This window comes from Catharus ustulatus, chromosome 18 (assembly GCF_009819885.2).
Source record: "Catharus ustulatus isolate bCatUst1 chromosome 18, bCatUst1.pri.v2, whole genome shotgun sequence".
Taxonomy (NCBI): domain Eukaryota; kingdom Metazoa; phylum Chordata; class Aves; order Passeriformes; family Turdidae; genus Catharus; species Catharus ustulatus.
This window is the reverse complement of record NC_046238.1, coordinates 6,872,660-6,899,361: the sequence shown is the minus strand read 5'-3', so window position 1 is coordinate 6,899,361 and position 26,702 is coordinate 6,872,660. Positions and strand designations below refer to the sequence as shown.

At 42.9% G+C, this 26,702-nt stretch overlaps 2 protein-coding genes across 6 annotated transcripts; one reads left to right on the top strand and one right to left on the bottom strand.

Annotated features, from left to right (window-relative positions):
- Positions 1 to 9,012, top strand: PGAM5 (PGAM family member 5, mitochondrial serine/threonine protein phosphatase). Of its 2 annotated transcripts, none has more exons than XM_033076101.2 (6): positions 1 to 257; positions 3,176 to 3,354; positions 4,510 to 4,635; positions 5,084 to 5,172; positions 5,470 to 5,600; positions 7,341 to 9,012. In XM_033076101.2, the coding sequence occupies exons 1-6, from the start codon at positions 1 to 3 to the stop codon at positions 7,489 to 7,491; spliced, it is 933 nt and encodes a 310-aa protein (XP_032931992.1). In that variant the 3' UTR covers positions 7,492 to 9,012. The 2 variants fall into 2 exon arrangements, with proteins under 2 accessions (XP_032931992.1, XP_032931991.1); XM_033076100.1 differs by having other exon boundaries at positions 5,467 to 5,600.
- Positions 9,013 to 9,226: 214 nt separating this feature from the next.
- ANKLE2 (ankyrin repeat and LEM domain containing 2) lies at positions 9,227 to 26,667 on the bottom strand. Of its 4 annotated transcripts, none has more exons than XM_033076099.2 (13): positions 26,579 to 26,667; positions 22,249 to 22,680; positions 21,080 to 21,271; positions 20,072 to 20,265; positions 19,072 to 19,260; positions 18,673 to 18,795; positions 18,263 to 18,329; positions 17,441 to 17,622; positions 15,942 to 16,048; positions 14,905 to 15,098; positions 13,626 to 14,301; positions 13,354 to 13,485; positions 9,227 to 12,595 (listed from the first exon to the last, which is right to left on the bottom strand). In XM_033076099.2, the coding sequence occupies exons 2-13, from the start codon at positions 22,667 to 22,669 to the stop codon at positions 12,391 to 12,393; spliced, it is 2,682 nt and encodes an 893-aa protein (XP_032931990.1). In that variant the 5' UTR covers positions 22,670 to 22,680; positions 26,579 to 26,667; the 3' UTR covers positions 9,227 to 12,390. The 4 variants fall into 4 exon arrangements, with proteins under 4 accessions (XP_032931990.1, XP_032931989.1, XP_032931987.1 ...); XM_033076098.2 differs by lacking the exon at positions 26,579 to 26,667 and adding an exon at positions 26,461 to 26,522; XM_033076096.2 differs by lacking the exon at positions 26,579 to 26,667 and adding an exon at positions 26,129 to 26,411.
- Positions 26,668 to 26,702: the final 35 nt, after the last annotated feature.

Sequence of the window (26,702 nt, the reverse complement as noted above, 5' to 3'; positions counted from 1 at the left end):
ATGTCGGTCCGCCGCGCCCTGGCGCTCGCCGCCTGCGGGCTGGCGGGCGGCTCCGTCCTGCTCTCCGCCGTCGTCGTGGGCAAGCAGCCGGCCCGCGGCGGTGGCGATAGCGAGCCGCGTCCGGGGGGCTCCGCCGTGCCCTCCGCCGCGCCGCCCGGCTTGCTGCTGCTGCCGCCCACCGCCTCCTGCCCGCCGGCCGCCGGCTGGATCGAGAGACCCGCCAGCACCGGCAGCTACTGGGACAGCAACTGGGACAGGTGGGCGCGGCCGGGCTGCGGTGGGGCCGCCCCTCGCCCGGGGAGGTCGCGGCTGTGGTGAGGGGCCGGGGGTTCGGGGGCGGTGGTTCTGCCCTGGACCCCCCTCCGGAGCCGCTCGGGGTGGGGCAGGGCCCCTCGGGGGTCGGGAGGCCCCGGGTCCCCGCGGGAGCTGCCCCGAGGCGAGGCGGGGACCAGGACTCGTTTCCCAGGGAAATTCCGCGTGGTGAGCTGCTCAGAGCAGAATCCTGCTCAAGTGCGTGACCCCCCGTGGAACGCTGAAGCACTCGAGGGCTCTTGAGGGGTGTGCCAGGACTGGGTTTTGTTCACACAGCTCCGAGACCTACCCTGTGCAGATCCCTTGATTCTGGTGCTCTCAGCCAGGGAGACTGCTAAGCCTCAGGCTTGTGGTAAATGTAAGCACTGGGCAGAAGCGTGTCTTTTTTTTTTTTTTTTAAGCCATTTCCCGATGTTGCTGTAGTCTGCAGCAGGGTTTTTCAGCTCGGCAGCGGCTCCCGTTGGATCCAAGCGCTCTCACGTGCAGCCCTGGGCCTGCTGCTCCTGAGGCTGCCCGGGCTCCAGTCCTTGTCAAGGCAGTCTGCAGCGTTCAAATGCATTCACGCAAGGGCTGACCACATTTTTTTTCTGAATCTTTAATTAGAATGTGCAGATATCTGCATGGAGCTTTGGCTCGTTTAGGTTCAGTCTGGTAGAATTATCTGCCAGGGGAGACTTATGCCAGGCTCCAGTTTAATCGTAGTAAATCCAAACCTAAGCACTAACAGATTTTTATTGTATAATGCATCGCTTTGATTTCTGAGAGGCTAGAGGATCAAGTGCTCATGCAAATAGGTCTATGTACACCCTGGTGATAAAAATAATACCTTTATTAAATAAGGTTATAGCTGGTTACACAATTATACTGAGGGAGGTACTAAAGCTGCTTGTTCTAACAGCAGCTCCAGGCCTTCCTGATTCTGCTAAATGGTTGGTTTTCATCAAGGGTTCTCAAGTGCTTTCAGTCTCAAGTATTTTTTTTTGAACCAATACAGGAAGTAGAGCTTGTGCTGTAAGTTACAGAGCTGTCGTCATTGCCTGACCAAACATGGCCAGATAATACTTCCTAGCGACTCAGGATAGCAAATCACCATTCGTCACAGTGTGCAAACACTGGCAGTGGCATGCATATATTACCCCAGATCAATTTGTTTTCTGCTCCTTGTGGTCTACCAGTGGGTGTGCTGTGGCTTAGGTTGTGCCTGCTTGAAATCTTAATCTTGATTTTTGGATGTTGTTGGCAGAAGCACTTAATATGCATAGTTTTTAAATGGCTTCTAAATACACAGAATATCTGACTACTGCTCTTTGGGGCAGGGAATGTTTAGAAAGTCAAGTCTTGAGCAGATAACCAGATACTACAATATTTTTAACAACCAAGGGCTTTTCAAGTTTGAAACAAACAAACGCAAATACCCAACTTGTTATTGGCCTGATAGGGTATCACACTTGGAATGTTGGTCTCTGCCACTTGCACAGGAATTGTGCAGCTCAGTTCTCAGAGAAGACAGATCTGGTTTCATTCATGTGGAATACTTCATGGCAGACACCAGATGAGTTATTCCCCTTGCTGCTTTACAAATGTGCTTCAATTGATTTTTTTTTCCTATTGTATCTTGCCAGCAGTATAGCTTCCAGTCAATCAAAAGTATCCTGTGAAATAGCAATAGAACTTCTTGTTACTGGACTATTGTTTCATTTTTAATGCCTTGCTGAACTTTAACAGCTTGAGGAATGTGTAGAGTCTCATTGTCTAATGGAAATCATGTGTTCAGTAAAGCAAAATGGAGGCACAGCCAGTCTTGCTGTGAGAAATAGGTATGGGAAGCAGCAATTTTCTGTGAACAAATTACTTTGTTCCGAACTGAATAAAAATTATTTTTCATTAATATAATCACATAAACAAGTTTAATAATGGAAGAAATGAGGTGTGGTATGAATAAAATACACTCTGAGGTGGAGTGACATGAAAAAGGATTTGTATTAATGGGAGGGAGGATCAGTGCAGAGAGGGGCCCAGACTAAGGTGGGGGAAGGTTTGGGCAGGGTTAGTGCTGGTGTGGGAGATCTGTAGCACTGAGCCTGTGATAGCAGAGAGGGGAAGATCCCCATGTCCTCAGGAGCAACTGGGTCAGCTGTCTGGGTGATGTGCAGAGCAGGGTGCTCGTGTGCACTGTGACAAGTGGAAGAGAAATTAAAGTGGCATGAGGGGAGAGCGTGCTGAGAAAGATGAAAGGATAAATGAAACACTCCAGGCTGAAAAAGAAAAAAAAAATTACTGGAGAGACCTGATGTGACCTAGTTAAAAGCAGAAAATAATTCTCAATGTGCACTGCAGAAGGATGGAGTCTTTCTAGGATGTTGTTGGGGGGGTGATTGTTTAGTCGTTTGATGTAAATGTGATTGATAAAGTGCAAATTTTGTAGGTGCTATCACAAGGTCTTTTAGATATAGAGCATTTTCTTTCTTTACTGGTCAGTCAACACCTTTTCCTCTTTTCCTGGGTATCCTTCCTGATCAGTTTTTCTTGTCAAAACCCTTACCGTTATACCCTACAAGTTTTTTCTGTTGCTCATTGCTTTTATTTCCCAAGAATTAATTCAGGTGGCTGGCACTAAATGGCAAATTTACCTATGTCAAGTTACACCTTTTAACCCCTGACATTAACTTTCTTTTTTCATGCAGGCATTTATTTTTACTTTTCACACAAAGCTTTGAATCAGTTTCATGACACAAGTGGCTAAATTGTCAGTTTTAGTTCTTCAATTATGTCTGGAATTAAGGCAAGACTATATACCTGTAAAATTTCCCTGCCTCTTAAGTCTCCCTTATCTAAAAATGACTCTTTAAATGTCTTTGTTTAGACGTGAACCACTGGCTCTTATCAACCTCAAAAAGAAGAATGAAGAAACAGGGGAAGAAGAGCTTGCCTCTCGCTTAGATCACTGCAAAGCGAAAGCCACCAGGCACATATTCCTCATCCGTCATTCCCAGTATAATTTGGAAGGCCGGGCTGATAAAGACAGAACTCTGACCCCACTGGGTAGGTGTCACTAGCAGCATCATACTTTGCATTTTGAGCAGGTTATTTTTCACCTGATGAGTACAGGTCTAACTCAGCACTGTTCTGGGTCTTGCTGCCAAACTGTAGTCTATTGCTGTATTCCTTTCTGGCAGAAAGATGTCATGAATTAGTTTGCTTTTTGTTTTCTTCAGTTTTGATCCAAACATTAAGATGTGATTTAGAGAGTTAAGGTTAAGGTTGCTTGAGCAAATTTTTGTGCCAGCTGATGTAGTTCCTCAGGGCTGAGGCTTTTAAACTTCATTCACTGGATTTTTCTTGTGTTTTTCTTAATTTAATCTGCTGATTTATTAAAAAGAGAATGCCTCTGACTTTCAGCTGGAGTGTTTATAATTAAATACATTGCACTTTTGCTGCTGTCACTGTTTCTGGGAGTACTGCTAATCACTTCCATGAAATGAGGATAACCTTTGTGTTAATTCACTGATCCTGTGACTAGGTCTCAAATGCTAATTAGTATTACTTTTAATTATGTCCTTTAAAGCAGTGAACACTTCCTTGATTATATATGTGCCAACACTGTTTTCAGAGAGGGAAGCATTATTACTGTGGACTTTTTTTTCCACCTACATCTCAATTACTGGTGTGCAAACAGGAGTGAAATGCTAATTGCAGGCCTCAGTGCTGTCGTAAACTGGTAATGAAGTATAATGTTAATCCTGTCTCATCCTGTGCCTTAAGTGACTTAACCTGTCTGTTGTGTTTTCACCTGCCTGCCTGAAAGGTGGGATGAACCTTCCTGAGGCTGCCCAGTGCTGTGAACTGTGCCAAGCTGGTGCTGCCTTTATGAACAACAACACAGTGTCAGGCCTGAGGGGGATTGTTGCTTCCATACTGAGTACTTCAGTGAAAGTTGCTGAATAAGTTTTGATTTTTGTTTTTTTTTCTAATTGAAACAAACAATTTTTTTCCTGTTGATGGAAGTATGACTTGAAATTGTCCAACCAATAAGCTTGGCATGAGTAATGACTCTGAAAATGTTTTCCAGTTGCTTTTTGAAAGGAAAAAGCCTGACATTGATGCAGATCTTTTATGCCTGCTGGACAACTGTCTTGGTAGTTTGCTGGGATGCTAATGGGAGTGTCACCAGTTTGTATCATGAATGTGCTTTTTAAGGTCGAGAGCAGGCTGAACTGACAGGACGGAGGCTGGCAAGTTTGGGATTAAAATTTGATCAGATTATCCACTCCTCCATGACTAGAGCAACTGAAACAACTGAAATTATAAGCAAACATCTCCCAGGTAAGAGACTTCCCTTAATTTTTCATTGTCTTCTGATCATTAAAACTGCTTCCAGTAGAATTCTAAGCTTGTTCTTAAAGTTGAGATGTTATTTAGCCATTTCCCAGCCCTGTTTGAATGTCTGTATTTATAAAGAAACCTACAGCTGCAATTCTGCTTGTTTCCTTGTTATCTTTAAAAATTCAAATATACTTTTTCAAAGTGTAACAGACAGGGAAAACAGCTTGCTGTTCTGTTCAGTTGGAGTAAGTTGTCTTGCTGATGGCAAAGCAGTTCTGTTGGAGAGAGTCACATCCCTTGGCAGAAGTGTGTTGACTGAAATGGACTTTAGGATGAAGAGTAAACCTTCCTCAAAGAAAGACTGAAAAAAGTATTGATTGTAGAGTTGTGGGGCTGTTTGTAATGGCATGTGAACAACTCCTTTCTGAATGTGTATCTAATATTTCAGGAGTTAAAAAAATCAGTACTGATCTGCTGAGAGAGGGAGCACCTATAGAACCAGACCCTCCAGTCTCCCACTGGAAACCAGAAGCTGTGGTAATTTTTCTTTAAAGTTTTGTTTATGGTTTGGGGTTTTTTTCAGTATACTCTGTATGGACAGTAGCAATAACTTGCAGTGTCTGAGCTGATGTTTGTTACCACAGCCCTTAGATCATTTCATTCTTTCCTCCTCCTCAATAAGTGTGCAGAACAGTTAAAATAGCCTGCAGTCCTTGAGCATTAGTTGAGCCCCAACCCCAGTACGCAGGAGCTCTTGAGGAGACGAGGCCCCAGGGATGCAGGCTCAGGGCAGCTGTGAGCTGGCTGTAACTGTGACCTCGGTGCCTCCAGCAGTATTACGAAGATGGAGCTCGGATCGAGGCTGCTTTTCGGAACTTCATTCACAGAGCTGATGCCAAGCAGGAGGAGGACAGCTACGAGATCTTCGTGTGCCACGCCAACGTCATCCGCTACATCGTGTGCAGGTACGCGCTGCCCTGCGCGCCGGGGGCTGCGGGGAGGGTCAGACACGGCTGCCTTTGGCACCACTGAGGGAGGACAGTGTTCATTTCACTGCTTGGAAGGGGTTGGAAATCAGTGCCTTCTGCAGCTTCATCAAGGTACATTTGAAAATTAGAACACTTTCATTCTAATTCTAAAGCAAAAATGGCTAAACCAGTGAAACCGAACCCTTTTTGTACATCTGGACAGTTACTTTACTATGTGCTTCTGCTTCCACAAACCTGAGGGTCGTGCCTGTTGGAAGAGATTATAAATAGGTGCATTACTGGATGCATCTCTTTGAGGTGACATGAATTTGAGCTTGCATATTTAAAGATTGATGCAGTTTGGGGAATTCTTTACTAATGGATAGTTTTGAGTTATGCTCAAGTTGCATTAGTGTGTTTTTGCAGTAACATCCAATATTGGATTAAGGGGAGAGTGGATCTTTCCAATAACATCAAGGAGAAAACAGTTCTGGATCTTTGCCTGTCTGTATCCAGTCAGCTGAGTCTGTTTTATTCCTCTTCCCCATCAACAAAGCACTGTCTGTAAGATAATTTGTCGTGAGCAGGACAGATGTGATTAAACTTTAATCTGATCAATACCTACAACAGTTTCAGTTAGCTTTATTTAGCTGAGCTAGGTAAATGCTGGCCTGTCTGCTCTGTGGGCTCTTTCAAAAATTGCTGTACTTGAAATTATCGATCAGGAAAACAGAATATTCTTTACTGTGCTAAAAAATACCATGTTGTTCCTGCCAAGGCTTTTTCTGAAATACTTACATTTTCTCTTTGCTTTGCTCTTCGTTTTAATGTCTCTTCTGTTCCTTTGATTCCAGGCAATCTGATAGCACAATTGAACACAATCCATGTAATATTTCCTTCAAATCTAGCTTGGCTGTAGCTGATACTTAATTTCTTGGGTTTTCTACAAGACTGTTTTAAGAGCCAAAACCAAGTTATTCCTCAGTATCAGAGGCAAAAGCTGTTTGAGGCAGCATGGTGTTTTTTGCAGCTGTTTAATGCAATTGATGGAGCTCCTGAGGCTGTTGGGTTAGGAAATTCAGAAGGGCTGCAGGCCAGCTGTGATACTGTGTTTCTGTGGAAAGCATAAGTTACTTTTTCCTTGTCCTTTCTGGGGAATGGTGTAGCCTGTGGAAAGTAGTTTGGTGGATTTCTTCCCTAGGCACCTGCAGGCCACTGTGGGGAATCCTGTGTTGCTGCCTCTGCTGTGGGGGTGTGGCTGAAATGGAGTGTGACAGTCACTGCCACATCCCCCTGGTCCCTGCTGAGGCAGCCCTTGGGGGCTGAGCCAGCTCTGCCCTGTGCCACCTGCACAGGGGTTGTGGTGCTGGAGCCTGGGCCAGGCCCTGCCCTGTTTGTGACGGGGCTGCTCAGAGCACTCCTGGCACTGCATTTGAGCTGCTGCCTTCTGTCCACTTGAACTAATCCTGTCAGCAGTAATCATACCCATCTGCTGGACCCTGTTAGCCAAGTGCACTCTTGGCCACGATCCAGTTACCAATGCTATGGTTTTATAGCACTTCCACAAGGAAAGGCTTTTTTCCAAGGCTGATGGGGCCATTGGTATACACTGCACAATGCCCACTGATTTCAATTTTCCCCCTCCTTCCCCCCCTTATCTGGGCCACAAGGTGATGCTGTGAGGGCTTGTTAATCTAACTGTTCAGGAATTACTAATCTATGTGTTTTTGTCACCAGAGCACTGCAGTTCCCCCCAGAAGGTTGGCTGCGCCTGTCTCTCAACAACGGCAGCATCACTCACCTGGTGATACGTCCCAACGGCAGAGTGGCGCTTCGAACGCTGGGTGACACAGGTTTCATGCCTCCAGACAAAATCACACGCACCTGAGTGAGCCAAATGGATGGATGGCTGTCCAGGAGCTGCCTCCAGTCTCTTTGCACTAGCACATTCTGCTACAGTACCACTAGATTTTTATTACATTGGGGTGTGATGCTGTCTTAAAATGTCCTTTAGCCCCATCCCTCCTTCATATTCATATCTGCCTTTCACTCCAGAAAAGAAGAAACCATTGTAAGCCTGAACATGTCCAGTCCTTAAGTATTCCCCAAAACTCAAAGCTGAGCTGTGGAATACAGGTTGAATGTCTGCTCAGCAGTTGCAAGAGCACTGACTTTTCCCCCACCCCACTGTGAATTTCTCTAACCAAAGCTTGCTCCTGTGGGTATTTTTCTTGTGCAGGAAAGCGATTGGTGTGGGAACAGCCTTGTATCACACTGCAGCTAAAACAAAAGGTGAGCCAGCTTGTTCCAGCTCCTGCAGAAGTGACAAACAGGGTATTCTGCTGTCTTAAGGACAAAGGGATAAAGCTTCAGTTTTGTAAGCTGTTGAGTGTGTATGTTGATATTGTGTCATTGTTCCCCTCTGCCCCCAAAAAAGCTCCACGTGCCTGGAGGTTATGAGCATGAAAGAAAGAGGGTAAAAAACCATTTGCCTCAGAGCTGTGGTGCTAGAACTAACTGCTGCTTATATTAAGTGTTTCACCATCCTCAGGATGTCCTTTAAGATGTTAAGAATATTTTTCAGTCTTGTGAAGCCTTTAACCAAAACATGGTCTGGAGAGAGCTTTAGGGATGAGACTGTAGCAGTAAGATGGGAGAAAAGGAAAGCAGTGGTCTTCTCAAAGTACTTCCAGTTTTTTTGAGTGCTCTTTCCCATTGATTTGTATTTGTTGATACCTTACTTTCAGAGTAGAGCAATACCACCACTGAGTTCAGGGTAGTGATGCTGCAGGTCAGAGGTCCTGCAGCACTGGAAACTGCTGTTGCCAGAATGGTAAGTAGGTGGCCATGGGACAGCTTGTCTAGGGCAAGTGTGTAAGACAGGCATTGGGCAGAATGCTCCAAGTGCCTCCTTCATACAGCTCTGACACTGCTGGGCTTGTGGGGGGGGATGGCTCAGAAGCACGCTGAAGCTTGCTGGGCACCAGAATCGATGTAGAAACTTGGTTCAGTTACTAGGTGGAGGCTTGGGAAATTTCACCATGTGCATTGTCTGCCTTGGAGAGAGAGAACAGACTGTAGGACAGCAGACATAGCTAATGTGTTTGAAGATTCTCTGATCAGTAAGGATCTGGATGAGATGCTGAACTTCCGTCAGAGCTGTATGAAGCATAATCAGGACACACAACCTATGAAGAAGACGATTTAAAGACTTGATAATGAACTGCTGCTACATCAGGATACATTCAAGGAACAGGGAGTGGTAGGGAGCTGACTTGTGTAGTGTACGGTGTGGAGGGCAAGAGGAACCCATCATGATGTATCTCTCATTGATGCAATGAGAATAATTTATCAGTTTTTGTCTATTAACTTTTTAAAAATTTTGAATAAAATACTTGGTCTGTCTTTCTTTCCTGTCTCTTCAGCTGTAGCAAGTGTGGCTGGAGCTCTGCAGGGACTGCTGGTGCAGGACCTGTTGTGTCCCACAGTGCTCAGGGCAACAGCTCTTTCACCAACCACCTGAAATGTAAATTTGAGCTGCCCAAGGGGGAGTAGCTGTAGCCTAAGCACAGCCATTTGCAGGGCTGTGTCACCACCACGAGGGAAAGGAGCAGAAGCACCTGTAAGATGAAAATTCTGTGATTTTTATTTTTGTGTGTACCCTCTCACACACATCCCCCTCTACATCCCCTGTGTCAGTGAACAAGCTCTTGGTGGGCAGCCAGACACCACAACACCTCTTTGCACAGGTACAGAAATTAACAACAGTTTTGGTGACACTTAAGGTGGGGAGGTAAAGTGTGAAATTTAAAATTACGTCTTTTTTACCATAGTCTGAGTTTCTGTCTCTTCAACACTGTAAGACTCTTCTTTGAAGTCTTTGGTGGTGTAGTCCCCTGTCACTGTTCACACACAGAGGAGTGAGCTGCCCTGCCCTGCCCAGCTCCTTCTGCCCATGTCCCATACTGAACACAGGGTGACACTTTCAGCTATTCATTTCATTTTAATAGAAAGTGGGATACTTCTGTATTTTTAACATGACACTTTGCTAATTAAAAAACAACCAACAAAAACACAACTAATTTTTTGCACCTTTAAAAGTGAACTTTTGGCCAAGAAAACACAATTCAAGCACTATCACTCTGATTTAAAGTGTCTCCACAGGCTCAGTGTTGAAGGGCTTTCTTCACAAAATCACAAATGATCAAATTGCTGCATAAATTGTTATTTTTTGTCATAGCTGAAGTAACACATTGTTAGAAAAATGACCTCTTAAGTGCCGTACAACAGGACTAATGCACATTATATAACACAGTTAAAAAATGCTCTCTTGACTGAACCAAAACAACATTACAAAGTGAAAGGCAGGGTGGGGTGGGTGTGTGGGTAGAGGGGTGGGTGTGGGGGGTGATGCTACATGTACATACCAGTAACATACATTTAAATATTAAAACAATAAAGCAAAGCATAATAAAGGTAAAAAGGACAAAGAACTAGAGTGTTAGTATCAGTCTCCTGGCTCAGTAATAAACTCTCAGCAAAAGGGGACCAGGGTGGAGAACAGCAGCTGCACCCACAGCAACCAACCCCAGCAGTAACATGGTATTAGGCAATTACATCAGATGATTGATTTCTCCAGAAAGATAAAGATCTAATTTACACGAAGTTTTTGTAAAAACCCAACCAACTAGCCAAAAAAAAAAAAAAAACAAACCAACAACCCAATCTCAAACCTTTTGGAGTAAAAGCGTAGGTGTGTAAGATGTTGAAATATTTTGAGACCATGGAGTCTGCTACATAAAAATAAAAAATTAAAACCAAAACCTATGAACCTTGGTAACAGAAAGTTATGTTTTTGATTCTGTTTTTTTTTTTTTAAACATGTTTCCTAAAGTATGACACCCCCCAGGCCCCTGGTACTTGTCTGGAATATGACTGAATGAGAAGGATTTATGTAAAGTAGCTCTTCCTAATGTCCAGCTCTATGGAACTGGGCTCAATTTAAAAAAAAAGCAAAGTAAGCTTTTTTTTTTTTTTTAAATAATTTCTAAAAGAGGAGTCTCTCCTCCCATGGAGAGCTACTGCACCAAATAATCCAACTTAGAGACATTAAAAGACATCCTGTTCAGAAAGCCCAGAGAAAAACTGTATTTTATCTGCCCATAGTAAGTGGATGCCACTTTTTTTTAAAAAACTTCTAAAAGAACAAAAAATTTAATTAAAAAAATATATTACAAAAGGCACTACTGAGCTTGCAAAAGCATTAAGTGCAGTGTTTAGGTTTGTACCAATCACGAAGCTGTGAGGGTGCACAGTTTGTGTAGAACAGTCACTGCCGAGTGTGCAGCCGGGCTCTGCAGTGCCCCGGAGGGGTGGGGCCCTGGGCAGGTCCCGCCTGTGCCCTGCCCTTCCAACCCTGCCAGCTTTCCTGACTCTGGCACCAGCCCATCCTAATCCATCCCTTCTCACCAGCACAGCCCTGCAGAGCTTCATTTTCTGATCACATTTATCTTCTAACAGTAGATAGCAGAGAGATAACAGATAGGTAACAGATCATCTTTCTCTTTTTTTTCCTTTTTTTTTTTTTTTTTTTTTTTTTTTAACCTAGAGAGCTGTTTCTGGAAGCCTTTCACGCAATTTTACAAGCACTAGGCTTGATATGGAAAACTCTCTGGAGTTTTGAAAATCTTTCTTATTCTCAGCATCATGCTGTCACAACAAGTCATTCTTACAGAAGGCTGCAGAATAAAATTATTGACTGCTGTAACAAAAACTCATTTCATTACCACATCAACACTAGAGACACAGTAAAAGCTCAGATTTCATAAAAATATTTTGTCCTTAGTCCTCTCTTTACAGCTGGGAAATAGCCACCTCCTGGGCTACTGGCTACCATGCTAATATATTACAAACTACACCATTAAGGTAAGGTATCTTGCTGGTAAATTTGCTGAGATTATTGCTGATGTGCTTTTGTGTATTAACTATTCAAATCTGCTAGTGTTAACAGCTTCTCTGGGGAAAAAATAACCAAATAATTTTTAAGGTTTTTTTTTTTTTTCCTTAAATCTTCCACTACCAGTTAAAGGAACCCCAATATAGTTTCTACAGTGCCTGCTTCTAAAGCACTCAGTAGATCTCAGTGTCTGTAACAGCCTCAGAACAAGCAGAGACTCGAGGGTCTCTGTGCAAATCTGTGCACACACACACGGACAGACAGGTGAGGGTGGGTGTGGGAATCAACTGCCCAGCCCAGCTGGCTGGAAACACTCTCTGCTTTATGCACAGGGTTTCACATCCCTACTCCACACTGCAAAGGTCTCCCTGCATTCCCAGGCATGCTTTAGGCTTTTCCCCCTGCAAGCAGAACAATGTTTCACTTCTGCCATCAGTCTCCTCTCCCATTCTATTTGCTGATGATGCATTTCCTCGGCTATCCAAGGTCAAGAAAGGCAGTTGAGGGCTGTGTTCATTACAATGAGGATAAGTAGTGATAGCAAATACCACCATTGCTAAGGGACAGTTCAGCCCACTGTGGTACTGGCAACAAGGGTTAATACAGCTACTGGACAACTGCACTGTCACAAACTTCTTGCTTATCACCAGTAATAATCTACCTTGCATATGGCATAAAGACATATATTCCATTTTTTAAACATACAGTTGTCCTCAATTGAGGAAAAATAAATAGCCAAGTACAAACCTCATGTCACCTTAGTAACATTGCAGTTCTTCCTCCACTCTAACAATGAAAACAGAACTGAAGTCCCGGGGTGGTGAGCTGTGTTTAATGGGCAGGAGGCTCTGCAAAGTAGCGCAGCACACAGGCGGGGCTGTAGCGCCCGGGGCTCCCCGGCTCCGGAGGGAACGAGGCGCTGCCGTGTTTTCCTGGACTTCCTGGTATGGGACTGTTTCTTCCTGAACTGGGATACACTGAAGCGTTTGGATGGGATTGGGACTGGAATCTTGCCTTCAACGCTGGACTTGGCCAACTGAAAGAAACCAGAAGTCACTGAACACTTTTCAAAGGAAATGGGAATAATGAGAGCAGCACTTCAACTCGGAATCACTTTAGATCTCAGAACCAATGCAATAGCTGAGAAAAATCCTATCTGGTAAGAGATAGGTCTGGAAGAAGAGAAGGAACAGGAAGAGCATGAAATATTCTATACAGACGTGTTGCCCCAGTCAGTAAGACATAATTTCTTTCAAAATGGCCATGAAGACACACACCATCCTTCACATAAACAATTTCTTCACTGTGATAATAAAGGGTAAAAGTAAAAACACTAATAAAAAGATGCCTAAGATAGTTAAAACACCTTAACATCCCTCAGCACAACCCAAGTACCACAAGGCAACAAACACAACATTGCTGCACTGCATTAACAACAGGGATGAATTACAAACCAACAGCACAACTATCACTAGGTCCAGTGAAGGATCCAAATACCAAATCAGCAAAGTGAGACACCAGCCAAGTGGAAAACAGTCATGTCTGATTTGTCTGTGGAGATATGCTCACGTTAATTGAGACAGCAGTGGAATGGAAAGACATGACTACAGCACCAGGAAACTCCTTATCAATAGATACCAGTCAAAAAGGCTTTGGTGATTGACTTCAGAAAACAGTTAATTCTGCTGAATATTTGAAATACGGGTTTGGGGGCAACAAGGCCTGAAATTCTGCTATTCAAGCTGACCCACTAATAATGTACTTCAACTCCTGTGCCTGAGTTTGCAGCAATACCTTTGCCTGTCAGCTGAGGAGTAGGACTGCACTGCATGTTTCCATTTGTAAATCATTGGGAATTTCTGGGGATCAATCTCTGCCCCTTCTATGGCTGCTAAGACATCACCATCCAGCTTTGAGGGCTGCTCCCTAGAATGGAAACAGAACTAGATGAAAAGAGACCCATGTATTTGTTCAGGCAATAAAACACCCCAATTCCAAACCACATAGTTTTATATAAGCAAAGAGATTGCTTGTGCAAGTAAGAGTTAAAAAAAGGCAGTTCTTACCCAAGAAGGAATAACTTTAAATTGTCATTTGTGGGTGAAGTCTTTGAAGGAAACTTCTGGGAAGAAAGTTCTTGACGTTGTTGTGCCTCCTTAGTCTGAATTCCAGATTCTCTGGACACTCTCTCGTTTTCTAATGATATTTTGTAGTCTGTCCTTAATGTCTCTCCATGTTTTCCTGTAACACTTGGCTCAGAACTTGCCAGTGACACTGCAGAGCAGGTCTTGTCCAGAATTCCCTCATTCTCAGTTTTTTCAGTGATTTTACGAGATACTCCTGCAACCTCTTGTTCTTGGAATGACAGGCTTTTAAATTCTGACATCAAATTGGAAATGGGTGACATGAAGCATTCTGACCCATCATGCAGCTGCTTTCTGTCACTGATGATCCTTTCACTGGACACAGGACTGCAAAACCCATTTTTGCTGGCAGCAGCTCCCTTCTCGTAGTGCCGAGGGTGAGCTGAGGTCTCTATGATGTTTCCTGCACGCTCCATGGACAGGATATCACACTCAGCATCTCCAATGGCATCAATGCTGGGCTCCTTGGACACCAGAATGGGGCTGATATTTCGTGCTGCATTTTGTCTGTTTTTAATTTCTTCCAAGCTCATGTCATCATCATCCTCATCCAAAAAGGCTCCAACAGAAATGGAATTGCAAGACTTTTTACTTTTGCCTGTAAACAATTTATACAAGAGCAACACATAGGAAGACTTTAAACAGAATGTCAAGTACATAAGCTAGGAACAAATACACAGTATTTATGCCTTACTCTATTTCCCAAAGACACCTCTGGTTTTATGTAACAGCATGAACTAACCTGACTAAAGCTACAAATGCAAAATGCACATGTGGCAAGCAGTAGTCTAAGGTATAAAAGTTTTCCTTGGTTTTGCTTCTTGTACCTTTTTACTCTCACAGTTTTTAAAGAATTATTGTTTAATTTTTAAAATGTTATTTTTTGTGGATTACAAAATTCTATACTTTAGGATGAGTGCCCAAATGCTGAGTGAAAATATACTGAAGATAGAGGTTTTCTTACAGGGATTTCATTTGGGGGCTACACTCAAATAAAGCACTTCACATGAAAGATAAAGATTGTACTTCCACATTGAGTGTTGTTGCTCCCTTTTCTGATGCTGCACTCAGACTGTTTGGATAACAGATGAATAACAGCAACCACAACAGGTGAACACTGCTTCCCTTGGGCACCGAGCTTTTTCTGTCCCTCTTGTCCCCAGGTACAACCCATTGTTTGCAGCACTTGCCCTTTTCTTACCAGAGGGATGTGCAGTTTTGTATCTGTTGCAGGTTTCATTTTCCCCTGTTTCTGGCTGAGCCTTTTCGCTCATTTCACAATGACTCAGGTACTCTTCTAATTTTCGCAGCCCCTCCTGGGAAGACAGATCAACAAAACAGCCCAGAAATTCCCAGTATTCAACCCACGGGAACCCCAGTTCATGAGCTAACTCCCTGCAATAAATAAAATAAAACGAATCACTTGTGAAGACATAAATATTAGTTTGACAACAACTTTTCTGATCACATTTTAACAGCTACAAACAGGAGCACAAACGTACAACCAGACAACACAATCCCACAACAATCAACAGTCTGCAAAAGCACAGACACATCCTTAGCAGTCTGAGTATCACCTCATTTGTTCTAGAGCATTTTTCACATTTCATCTACTATTTTTACAGTCACCAGCATAAACATTGCTATCTTTAAGCTGACTGTATCTACACATCAGATAGAGAGGAATCCCCACTGATGCTGCATTCACCAGCTTTTTCTACTTGGGAATGGCAGAGGGAGGAGGAAGTGAGGGATTATTTTAAAGAATGAAACACAGCTTTTAACAAAGTATTTTTTTTCCATATGTTGCTGATAGAAGGTATTTTAACTGCAAGGACACACACAGAGCTTTTATAATGCAGCACATTTGTATTAGGATCTTTTCACTTTGCTCCCTTTTAACAATCCCTCACTTTCACAGAACAAACAGGCTATGCATAATTTTAGATCTGACAAATGAGGCAAGTAAATGCCTGTGAAAAGCATTCCATACATACCATCAATAATACCCAAAATACCTTTATTGCCAAAGCTAAGAAAGTCAGGTCTCACATTTTAACTACCTTGTTTACACAAAAATACAGTAAAAATCCAACTGCAAAATACTTTGTTAAGTATTTCTGCAGTAACTTTTGCTCCAAGATATTGTGCAGTAAGTAATAATTGTACTCTTGGCACAGTCTTTTGCTTTCACATGCTCTATTTAGTAAGTTTTTATATTGACAGTCTTTTAGATACCTTCCAACTCTTTCAACACCTCTCTCCAGATCAGATTTCCTGACATTGTGAAAGAAGCCAGCTCTGTCTCGAGGTGGAGTCTTCCACAGCCTGCGAAATTCTTCAGCCTTTAAAAAACAGAAATAAATTCAAAAGCTACCCCCACAGTATGAACTCACTCAGTGCTGGCTCCATGTCTACCTACAGGTCTAGAAGAGGTTCAGCTGCCTGCTGTCCACAAGTGCTGCTCAACTCCAGCTGTGAAGGATCTCACACTGGATCTAAAGTTACTCCTTTCCCTACTGGTGGTCACTTTGATCTCTTGACAGCTCATGAAAGAGAAGGACCATAATGCACAATCATCTGAAAATCAACTGTCAGACACCACATCTGCCTGGTTTTAATGTGTGCAGCAGGAAACAGAAGTGTCTTGTGATTTTGCCATTCATTTTTATTTAACTACAAATGTTTCCTGATCACTGTTTTCTAGGATGTAAAGGAGATATTTTTATATGCATAGACTTGCTACAATTATTAGATTAAATTCCTGCTGTCTATTTTGAAGCTGGAATGCCTCAAGGGATATTTTTTGCAAAATCCTGCACTTCTCAACTTTATATGACAAAGATCACACCAATGACTAAGAATTACATCCAGACATTAAAAATACCTGTCAGTAATCAAAATTATGGACTGTTTACACCCTAGATAATATTTTCCAGAGAATAAATTGTTCTTAAATTTCTGACAGTTGAACAGAAAATTGATCAAGAATGTTTAGGAGAAAAAGCATTAAGCATTTTGGGAGATCTCAGTCTTAAAGAATGCAACCACCAGATGACACAAAGTCCTGCACTGTATTTATTCACTGTTTCTAAAGCTGTCACACTTGCAGTAGGTTCACATTAAATAAATGAGTTAAATAAACACCTGTAAGTTTGGAATATATTTAACAGGCATCTAAGTATTTCTTCTGAAAACTAAAGATTTTGCTTTTCCACTGTACAGTCAATACATTTCCCAAAACCATCCCAACACCTACTACCTGGTTGTCAGTTCTTCCATCTAAAAAATACATTAGTTAATTCAACAAGCACAGGTTAAACTGCTTCTAGCATCCAGTGGCAACTTCTAGAAATGAGGTAAAGATACAGTTAAGATTTTTAAAACTGATTCATAGTTGCCTTGAAAGACTGTGCTTCAGGTTAGAGAGTTATAGTAATTATCTGTGAGTAATGGAAGGTTTGCTAAAGGTGCTCATTGAATAGATTCCAGGAGGAAAAAGAAAACAATTTTTGACTGAACTTTTACTCTTCTGATTTCTGTTTTCAGCAATAAAAAAAATATTTACAAGTTTCTGGGCTTCTCCATAGAGGAGATAGAGGACGATCCATCTCCTCAGCAAAGAGAGAGCCACAATCTGTATCAGGAGCAAGCTCCACACAGGGAATCCCGTGGGGATTTTTATTCATAAAAAGGAGAAGTGTAAGCATTGGAGTCACAGGAAGTTCTCTCCTTACCTTTGAGGGGCTCATGGGGCCTGCAAAAGCTCTGATGGACAGCACTGGGTCTTTGGGGCTGCCAGGGTATTTAGGCCAAGTTCTCTGAGGGCCATCGTCCGTCTGGTCGGGCGACCACGGTGCCCCAATGACCGGAGCTGAGGAATTGTCTTCTGCTCTCAGCAGTGGGACATAATATTGACCTAAAATAAATCACACAGAGCTTTCTCATTCAGTATATGTTACAGCAGCCTGCTGCCTCTTCCTGGACTATCAATGCACCCATACTGAACCATCTGACTTCATTGGTAAAACTACTTGTAATTCAGACTCACTGCTTCAGTGGTTACAGATCACATTTTAGTGAAGGTTCCCTTCTCTTTCAAACACAAAAACACCAGAGAGCCCTTCTCTCAGGGTCTTTCACAAATTTCACAGCCTCCTTTTGCAAATGCCTAAACACATATGACAAAACAGAGGAAGTTCTAGGCCAAGGAAATTATAAAATTAAGGGACTCCCCAGCATGACAGATACACCTCTTGCCCTTGCAAAATATATATTTTTTTTTTAGATTGAACACTCTGCTCCAGGCTTACTGAATCAGGACCTTGCCTCTGTTACAGAGCCATGAGAGCAAGCTTGTGATCCATACATTAAGAGTTGTGACTGCCACTTAAAAGACAAGAAGTTCTCTGTCCCTGCTCAATTTTAGAGTTTCCCTTTGGTTTTCAGAGCACTGTACAGCAGCATTATTTATGAACTGAAATGCTACAGAAAGCAAACAGAAGACAGCAAAGAGCCAAAATACATGCCTGATACAGTACAAAACTCTGCATACAGACCTTTCAGGTACTCTTTGATCTTTTCTTTCAATTCGGCAGACTTGTTCTTGCTTCTTTCACAAACTACCTGTTAATATAATTTCAGTTGTTAGGACAGCATAATAACCTAGTTTTCAAATCAACTGCAAATGTGTGTTCTTCCTGAACAATCACATTATTGGTCCCTACCGATCTCATCCAGTACTTTTAATTCATAGTAGACCAACTAAAATACATCAAACTCCATAAATTCTAAAACTTTTCCACAGACACAATCAGTTTAAAATATTTTTAATGTTATACAGAATTTACTCTTTAATCATGACACTAGTACCTTACTACAAGCCTTCTATCTAAGGTAGTCAGTAATGTCTGAATATGAAAAATACTGATCAGGATAACATTTCTGGGTTTGCTGTGGAGAGACTTACTTCTGCTGGAGTTTGATCATATTTGTTTCTTGGATTTTTCACAATAGCTGGGTGTGAGGTAAGCACGTTAACCACATCCAAATTCCCAAACTTGCAGGCAAAATGCAATGGAGTATCAAACCACTGTAGTGGGAAAAAGGGAAAAATTCACATGCACTTAGAAGGATGATAAAGTCAATACCACACATTTAATTTTGAAACTGAGGAAAGTAGATACATGTAATGACTAATTGTCTCAGGTCTTAACAAATCTTTTCCCACCACAGTGCAGAATAATCACTACCAAAACCCACAGAACTCATGGACAGCTCCCCTTTTTTTCACTTTCAGTCTCCCTTGCATATCCTTAACCCCTTCCAGTAATAATAATAATAATGTGGTAACCCCTCCAGATCTTACCATTTTATCTGGAGTGTTCAGGTAAAGGTCAACAATATATTGGATGCGTTTCTTCAACATGACATCGTTATCATCTGGGTACATCAGCCGCATAAACTCCGGATTTTCCAGAGTGTCCAGCAGTAACTGGCAGATAGCAGGCTGATTCTCCTTGGCAGCAACATGCATGACATTGTACCTACACCCTTCCTGGAAAAAAAAAGACCTCAAACTAAACAGCTTTCTTACACCCAGAGATGTTAACTGATTTAACTGAAAACACATGGGTTCCTACACATACATGGACATTTTTGTAAAGACTTATCTTTACACACATATTATTCTTGTAATTAATGAAATTATTCTTACACTCAGTTAGTGCCTTTATTTAAGGAAAGAATGTGGTAAAAAAGGTATATTATAACACTACACAATAAAGGGAGGTAGGAAGTTCAGTTTAGATAAAGAGTAGGAAAATGGGTATAGATATAAAAAATTCAGCTGCTTTGCTCTATTATATAAAAAATTTTAGCAACTTTACAAAGTTTCTGGTACAAGTTGAAATAAGATTGTCAATGTTTGCTAAATGGCACCTTATACATGGATTTGGAATTTAATAGTGGTGCTTAGGTAAGCAATGCTGTAGGAACACCTAATTAGAGCCTAAGCCCTACCCTGGTGCTTAAATTTAGTCTGTTTTAAAAAAAATTGCAATTACTTTGAGGAGACCAAAGAGTAAGAAGACAAGACTATTCTTGCACTACTGAATACAACTATTCCTCCCCTGAAGAACTGCACACTCAGTTCCTTTAGCTCTGCTGGAGCAAAGGCAGCTCTCAGGGTAACTCACAGAGAAGTGACCCAGATGCTGTCAATGAACAGAGAAACCCTGCACTGGTGGAACAAGGTGACTTGAAAGAGGAGCAGGAAACATCATTCCTTCCACTTCTGCTTTCAGGCCCCAAAAGCCACATCACTAAACCAGAACCTGGATTTCCCCATTTTGTTGCAGTTTTCTTACCTGTACGATTGTTGGGTTGTCTCCTGACCCGATCAGGTAACGAGGGTTACTCCAAATGAGGTCTGAAAACGTTGCTGTGTCTCCTTTCTCAACAGCTTTCCGAAGCTTCGCTGTGAGATCTTGAGTCCGTGGACTTTTGTAGCTGTTGGCTCTCTCCTTGTTGGCAGTCTCGCTCTCAGGGGAGCACAAACCATCTACCAGAACACAAATCACTCCTTTCTAGATACATTCTTTCCAGTGATCACCATTTGCACACCCAAGCCATGAAAATTATGCTTTGATCTAAACCATCTATTAATTTTGCATCTTTAATATACAGGAGTAAGGAAACTGAACTCAATAACAAGACATTTAAATACACCAGTAGTTAGTAATAGGGAGGGAGAGGAAAATTATTAATCATCTTGTAAAACTGTTTCAGACTTTAATAGGGGACTGGTAAACTTTATAATTACCAGTCTGCTCCCATTCAAACTTAAAAGCAAACTTCAGCAAGAAATAACAATTTTCTGATTATTAAAATTGCTTCTGCAGTTCTACAACTCCTGAATCCTTCTAATCTAGCAATGGGGGACACTGAAATATAATCTGAGCTACTATTTTATTTCTGAACTTACAAATTTACTTAAGAATTGAGTACAATTTTAATATACTGTGCAATTTTATCAGTGTCTTGCTAAACCTGAAAATTCTGAAGTCCCCATAAGTAAAATCAAATCCTACAAATATGACCATGGACTACTAAGTCAGGTATCCATGGAGATCATTACCTACATTTCAGCTTTAGAAGAGTAGCAATGGCATTTTACATTTAAAGCTTTTTTCATATTTTAAACATTTTTGCACTTAAAAGTTCATTTAAATTTCAATTTATTCAGTGCTTCACCCTTTCAATTGTTCTGTTATTAGTATATTGGCAAGGCAGTTGCTGCTTCTCTCACCAAAAAAAAACCATCAACACTGGCTATTGCATCTACTGTACAGAGATGAAGTTAGTTCCCCACTTACCTCTGTTAAATGATCCCATTTTCACTGGAGACAAACATAAAGAGGACTTGCCTGGAGATGGGAAATAATCACAAATTCCTTTAGCAAATTTCTCAGCATCCTCTCTGTTTGTAAAAGCTTTAAAACGGGAACCCTTAATCATCTTAACAGCCTGGAGAGCCTCCTTCCTATCTTCATAAACGTGTATTCTCTCTGCAACAAAGAACCACCAAAGTTACGTTGTTTCAATAATCTCAGATTTCAATTCCTAGAAAAACATTACAGAATTCCTAAGACTATCATTCCAGCTTTAGTCTCCGATTGTTTCTCTTCCAAACATGGTATAAAGATCGAAAGTCCTCTTAAATCCTGTCTCTTGGAAACTGAGTAGGAGCCTCCCACACACTCCAGGTAATGTCAGGTGATCCCTGTACAGGGCTCAGCCATTCCCAACAATCAACACCCTTTTCATGGATGGGTCACCTTCAACAAAGCATTTCACTTCCAGGTGGAAAGCAAATTCAGAGCTTATTCACCCTGCATTACTATGGATGCTCTCTCATTCAGAAAGACCAACTTTGTAACTGATCCGCTGTCACAACTTTAAGATTGCCACAGACAATCTTAGATAATAAACAAATCCTTCTTCTTCTCCTTTCAATGATACTGCTCAAATAAGGATATCTTAATGTACTTTTTCTTAGTAAGAATTCTTACTACTGTCTCAGAGGAAATGACCCTGTGCACTACTCCTGTACACTACCTGCCACAAACAGAAAGGAAGATGTGAAAACTTTTAGAAGAGATCATTTAAGCTTCAACTGATGGCAGTCTAAATAGTTTACTTTGATTGTTTATTTACAAATTATTTTTTATTCTTGAGAAAGATTAAAGGCACAGGATGTGTCCAAGAATAGCAATAAAAATTATTTTCTTCATCTGAGTTACACAGGGTAGAGGATCCTCATATGTAGGAACTGTAAAGGCAAACACCTGGGATGTCTTGTAACTCTGTTTCTTTGCCTCAGAAGATCAAATACAAATACAAATATTTACAGGAACAAAGAAATACTTCAAGCAATGCTTACAATACTAACGCAGTGGTGTTGAGAACATCTGCTACATAAAAGAATTGTACTCAAACATGAGTAAAATGCCTATCACTGGAAAAAAGGGAAGAGAGTATTTACCATTCCTTGCCAGTATGTCATCATAAACTGGGCAAACACCATAGAATAGCGGAGGATCTCTGGACGGTGTCTGAGCAGTGATCTGTGAATCAGCACCACAGGCAGGAGCTGAGCAGTTCATGTGTGTCACAGCTTCTTCTTCTGGGGGGTTCAGACCCACACAGTACCCAAAGTCTGCCTCCTCAGCAGCACTTCCATGGCTGCTGTGATTCACTGGGCCATTTCCAGCAGCCTCCTCTGACAGAGCAGCCCCTTCCTCCTCCAGTGCTCCTTGCTGTTCCAACAGTGCCTGAGCCAACTTTTTTTCAAAAATAAACCTCGTAGTTGCAGTAATGGGCCCACATTTCAGTCCTGCTCTCACAATCTCTTCTCTAAGCTCATCGTGGCTGAGCTTCTTTAATCGAGATAATATTGTATCCATTGTTATCTCACCTACAGGAAAAGCAAAAAAGGAGAGAAACTGTAAAAACCACAACTTTGCTTCTGCTACTTAAATGATATATTAAAGCCAAGGGAAAAAGTGCCTCTTAGCAATTTCTTGGGATTCTGAAGAGACTCTTGCAGTGCAGAGAAGACAAAATATTTTTCAATTCAATGTTTTTAAGCTACCAGACCTATACCACGTTTATTTCCTCCTCTCTCAACCACTTACAAGAATATTTACAGCTTACATATTATTGTTGATGGTCCTTTTTCAATTTCTTCTGGAGTGAAAATTTAATCTAGAGCATTTATTCATTAGAATTTATGAGGGGCTGAGAAATATTCGATTCCTGACAAGAAAGGGCACAATCTATTTGCGCAATGCAATACAAGGACATGAGCACCAGTCAGCCCCAAGAAAAGGGGCTGTACCTCCAGCTAAAGGCACAGAACTATTTCTAGTATTTCCTTAGGACTCTCTGGCTGACAAATCTAAGGAATAAGCACAAGGCAGCAACCAGGGCAGGCTTTCTCTGGCTGTGATGCAAGGCTGGAAATATGTACACGACATGTTGTTTCCCAGGCCTGTTTTGAGAGCAAACAGCCAGAAGACAAAAACAACTGATCTTTTCAGATCTCCCTTCCAACAAAAAACAGAAGCTGGAAGAATTTCTCCATTTCCACAGGAACATCCTTCTCTCTGCTATGATACAATTCCCCCAGCTCTCATCCCTCCATGTAATCCACACTGACAGCTTCCACACTGGTCAGTGAGAGGATACTAAAACCGAGCTGATGCCAACACAAACTCCTTGTTCTGAAAAACACGGGATTTGGGCAGCTCAAGAATACAAACTTTCACATTATTTCATCAGGTACTGCAACCATGTACCTGCACACAGGCTGTGACTCTCCAGGCACTCACTGCTCAGGAAGGGAAGCTCCAGACAGAAATGATTCAGCTGGGCTATTCCCTCAGCTTGCCTTCATTCCTGCCCTACACTGCTCCTTCCTCCACTGCTGAGCCATTTCACGAGGCTTGTACTGCTTTGGACACGGGTGTATGGCCATTTCAGCAATTTATTTTCAATTTCAGGTTTCATCCTCAGTTAACAAAACTAAAGACTTCTTTCCATATATTAAAAAACCCCAAATGCACACAGTAAGTTTTTGCAGCTTTCAGCAGCAGTCAGTATAGCACCAGGTTAACTTTCACTGCAATCTGAGTCAGAACTAACACATTCCCAGTATTAGGAAATACTATGAAAATGTACTTAAAGCCAAACTCAAATAGTCCTTCAATTATTACAAGTCAATAGTCATGTAAGTTTGAGGTTGTTTCCTTGGAGGGACATTTTCTTTGAGAACCATCTCTTTTTTATGAACACGTTATTTTGAATGTCTGTGGTTAGAGAACAACACAACCTCAGCCCCTGAACATTTCACAAGCATTAACTGGAACCTCGCTGAAACAATGGGAAATTAGAATATTTCCAAGTGAAAAAAAAAAACCACCACCAAACAGCAGCAGAGCCACAGCTGATGCTGTTGAGCCACTTCCCCAAAGAATTGTAGTTCCCTTGTGATTCCTGAGCCTCCAAGCAACCTCGCTGTTTCGATTATCTGACTTGCCCACAAGACTACAACGACAGATGTGAAAGATCCTCTCGCTTGCTTTCAATTCTTAATCCTCTGGTTTTTTAAATAAAATTTGATACCAGTATATTTTAATAAAGGGATGTGCCCCTAAGGTAAATTAAAATATCCAAACTTGCTATTCTAAGGATTTTCCTTTTGAGACCACATAACTGCAAAATCACAGGAAAGATGAAAACTCAGGGCTGAGAAAGTTCATTGCAAAAACAGCTCAATGAAAACGCTTTGAGTCAACATAATGCCTTAAAGAATTAACTGAGAAATGCTCCTATTTTTAGGGTTCAGAACTAGCACAATCATTCTGCAGAAGAACAGACCTGTACACATATATAATTCATGTATGGAGGGTAGACAGGAACACGCAAAAATCCTTCCTGCCTTGTAGTTAAGCAAAAAAAAAAAAAAAATTCTGTGAGGGAGCGATTTCTTTGCTTTCTAATGTTTGTACAGAACTTGGTACCTAAAATTTAGTGCTCAAAATTTTGTCCGTTTAAAGGAAAAAAAAAGTTATTTATTTTCTGTGTCTATTACAACTCTGGCACAACTGAATCAAAATGAGATGACAAAGCAGACAGCAGTGAAGAACCAGGTTTAAGACCTGCTGTTAATATGAAGAGTTTTCTACAGGGCATTTGGTGTGGAAATACGGAAAACATTGCTAGTATGACAGAACAGAACTCTCACAAAATCCGTCTGTGTTCTGAAAACAAGATTTCAGCTTACTTAGATAATCATTATTAATTTTTAATTTCATTACCTATTTTAATCTGTCCAAAACAAAATGTGTGACTGGCAAACCTGAGAAACAGCAACTGTTCATTCTGAGACAATCCTTTGACCGTTTGTTACACGCAGGTGAAAATGAGATTATTTGAACTGTAAAATGTATTATATAACTACAAATGATCCAGAGCACAGCCAGCACTGAGGCTGCTACCACTTCTAGTTCAGCATGTAAGGCCTTGCCAGTTACCTTAGCAAATATGAGTAACTGCTTTAACAACAATCACACGTTCCAGGGTTCTTCCAAATCAATCAGAACCTGGAAGAATGGGCAAGAATTGTATTTTCCCTTGTCTCATTGGATCAGTATGAAACAGCAGAATCTCCTTCCAAAAAACCAAAATGAAGACTAGACCCATGACAGAATGAACGACTGACTTCTAAGGATGGCAGTATTATTTTACTCTACTGCTCTCATTAAATACTGCAATAAATGAGTAATGTAAGAAAACTGCTCTTTTTGGTTGGGTTGTTTTGGTTTTTTTTTCCCGAGGCAGGAATGGAGAGTCACATCCTGTCTTCGGCTCTATTCGGCTGATGGGATTTGCATATGTTAGAGCAACCGTGGCTTGGCGATGGGGTGATTTGTCTGTACCGCCTGTGGGCAAATGAGCCACCAGTTATGAACTACGTGGCTGAAAGGGAACTGCTAAACAAACTCGAAATAAGCCACGGGAAAAGAAGAAAGGGAAGGAAAAAGGGACAACTTCTCAAGGAGGAGAAACGCGCTCCTATGTCCAGACGCGGAGCGAGCGGGCAGGGGATGCGGGAGCAGCAGCAGGGCCGGGGAGCGGGGCCGGGTGGGGCGGGCGGAGCCGACTGTGCCGCCGAGCCGGAGCCGGAGCCGGCGGGGCCCGGCCGTGACAAAGCGGGAACGGGAGCGGGGCGGCGAGGCCGGGCCCGCGCAGGGAGGCGGGAAAGGCCGCGCGGCCTCCCCGGGCGGTGCCCGGTGCCCGCTCCCGGCCCGCCCGCGGGGCGAGGGGCAGCGCTTCCCCCCGGCCTCCCCCGAGTGTCTCACCTGGGCGGCTCCCGCTGCAGCGCTGGCTCCCCGCGGCGAGCGGCGCCGGGCCGGAGCGGGGAGCCGGGGACGCCATGGGGGTCGGGGAGGAGATGGCGGCCGCCTCCGCCGCCGCCCGGCGGCCGCCCGGCCTCCTGTCCCGCAGCCGCAGCAGCCAGCCCACGGCGCCGATGACGGCGCAGGCGGCCAGGAGCTCCCAGCACGGCCATCGGCCCCAGCCGGCTCCCCACAGCGAATCCCAGCCCCCGGCGGCCCCGACCCACCGCTCCATGCCCGGCCCGCGGCCCGCCCGCCGCACGCCGGCTGTGCCCGCACGCCCTCAGGGACGGTACCTCCGCGGCCTCGGCTTCCACTCCTCCGCCCCGCGCCCGCCCCGCGCCCGCCCCCGAGCAGACGCGGCGGCGGCTCCGCCCGGCGCTGACGGGGCTCCGCCGCCTCGCTGGGCCTCACCGTGAGCGGAGCCGCCGCTCCCCGCAGCGGGAAGGGCCGGGGCAGGCGCAGGGAACGCGCGGCTCCGCGGCTGCCCAGGGCGGCACCGGCGGGCAGGGTTTGAACTGCACCCTGTCCTGTGCTC

What these genes read in the sequence shown, in the direction of transcription:
- ANKLE2 (XM_033076096.2), bottom strand. Translation starts at nt 26,399, where the DNA reads ATGGAGCGGTGGGTCGGGGCCGCCGGGGGCTGGGATTCGCTGTGGGGA. An exon ending in AATGGGATCATTTAACAGAG is followed by an intron (nt 20,266 to 21,079) that starts GTAAGTGGGGAA and finishes GTGTTCTGGTAG; the next exon opens with ATGGTTTGTGCTCCCCTGAG. An exon ending in TTAAAGTTATTCCTTCTTGG is followed by an intron (nt 13,486 to 13,625) that starts GTAAGAACTGCC and finishes TTTCCATTCTAG; the next exon opens with GGAGCAGCCCTCAAAGCTGG.
- PGAM5 (XM_033076100.1), top strand. Translation starts at nt 1, where the DNA reads ATGTCGGTCCGCCGCGCCCTGGCGCTCGCCGCCTGCGGGCTGGCGGGC. An exon ending in TGGGACAGCAACTGGGACAG is followed by an intron (nt 258 to 3,175) that starts GTGGGCGCGGCC and finishes GTCTTTGTTTAG; the next exon opens with ACGTGAACCACTGGCTCTTA. An exon ending in ATCCGCTACATCGTGTGCAG is followed by an intron (nt 5,601 to 7,340) that starts GTACGCGCTGCC and finishes TTTTGTCACCAG; the next exon opens with AGCACTGCAGTTCCCCCCAG.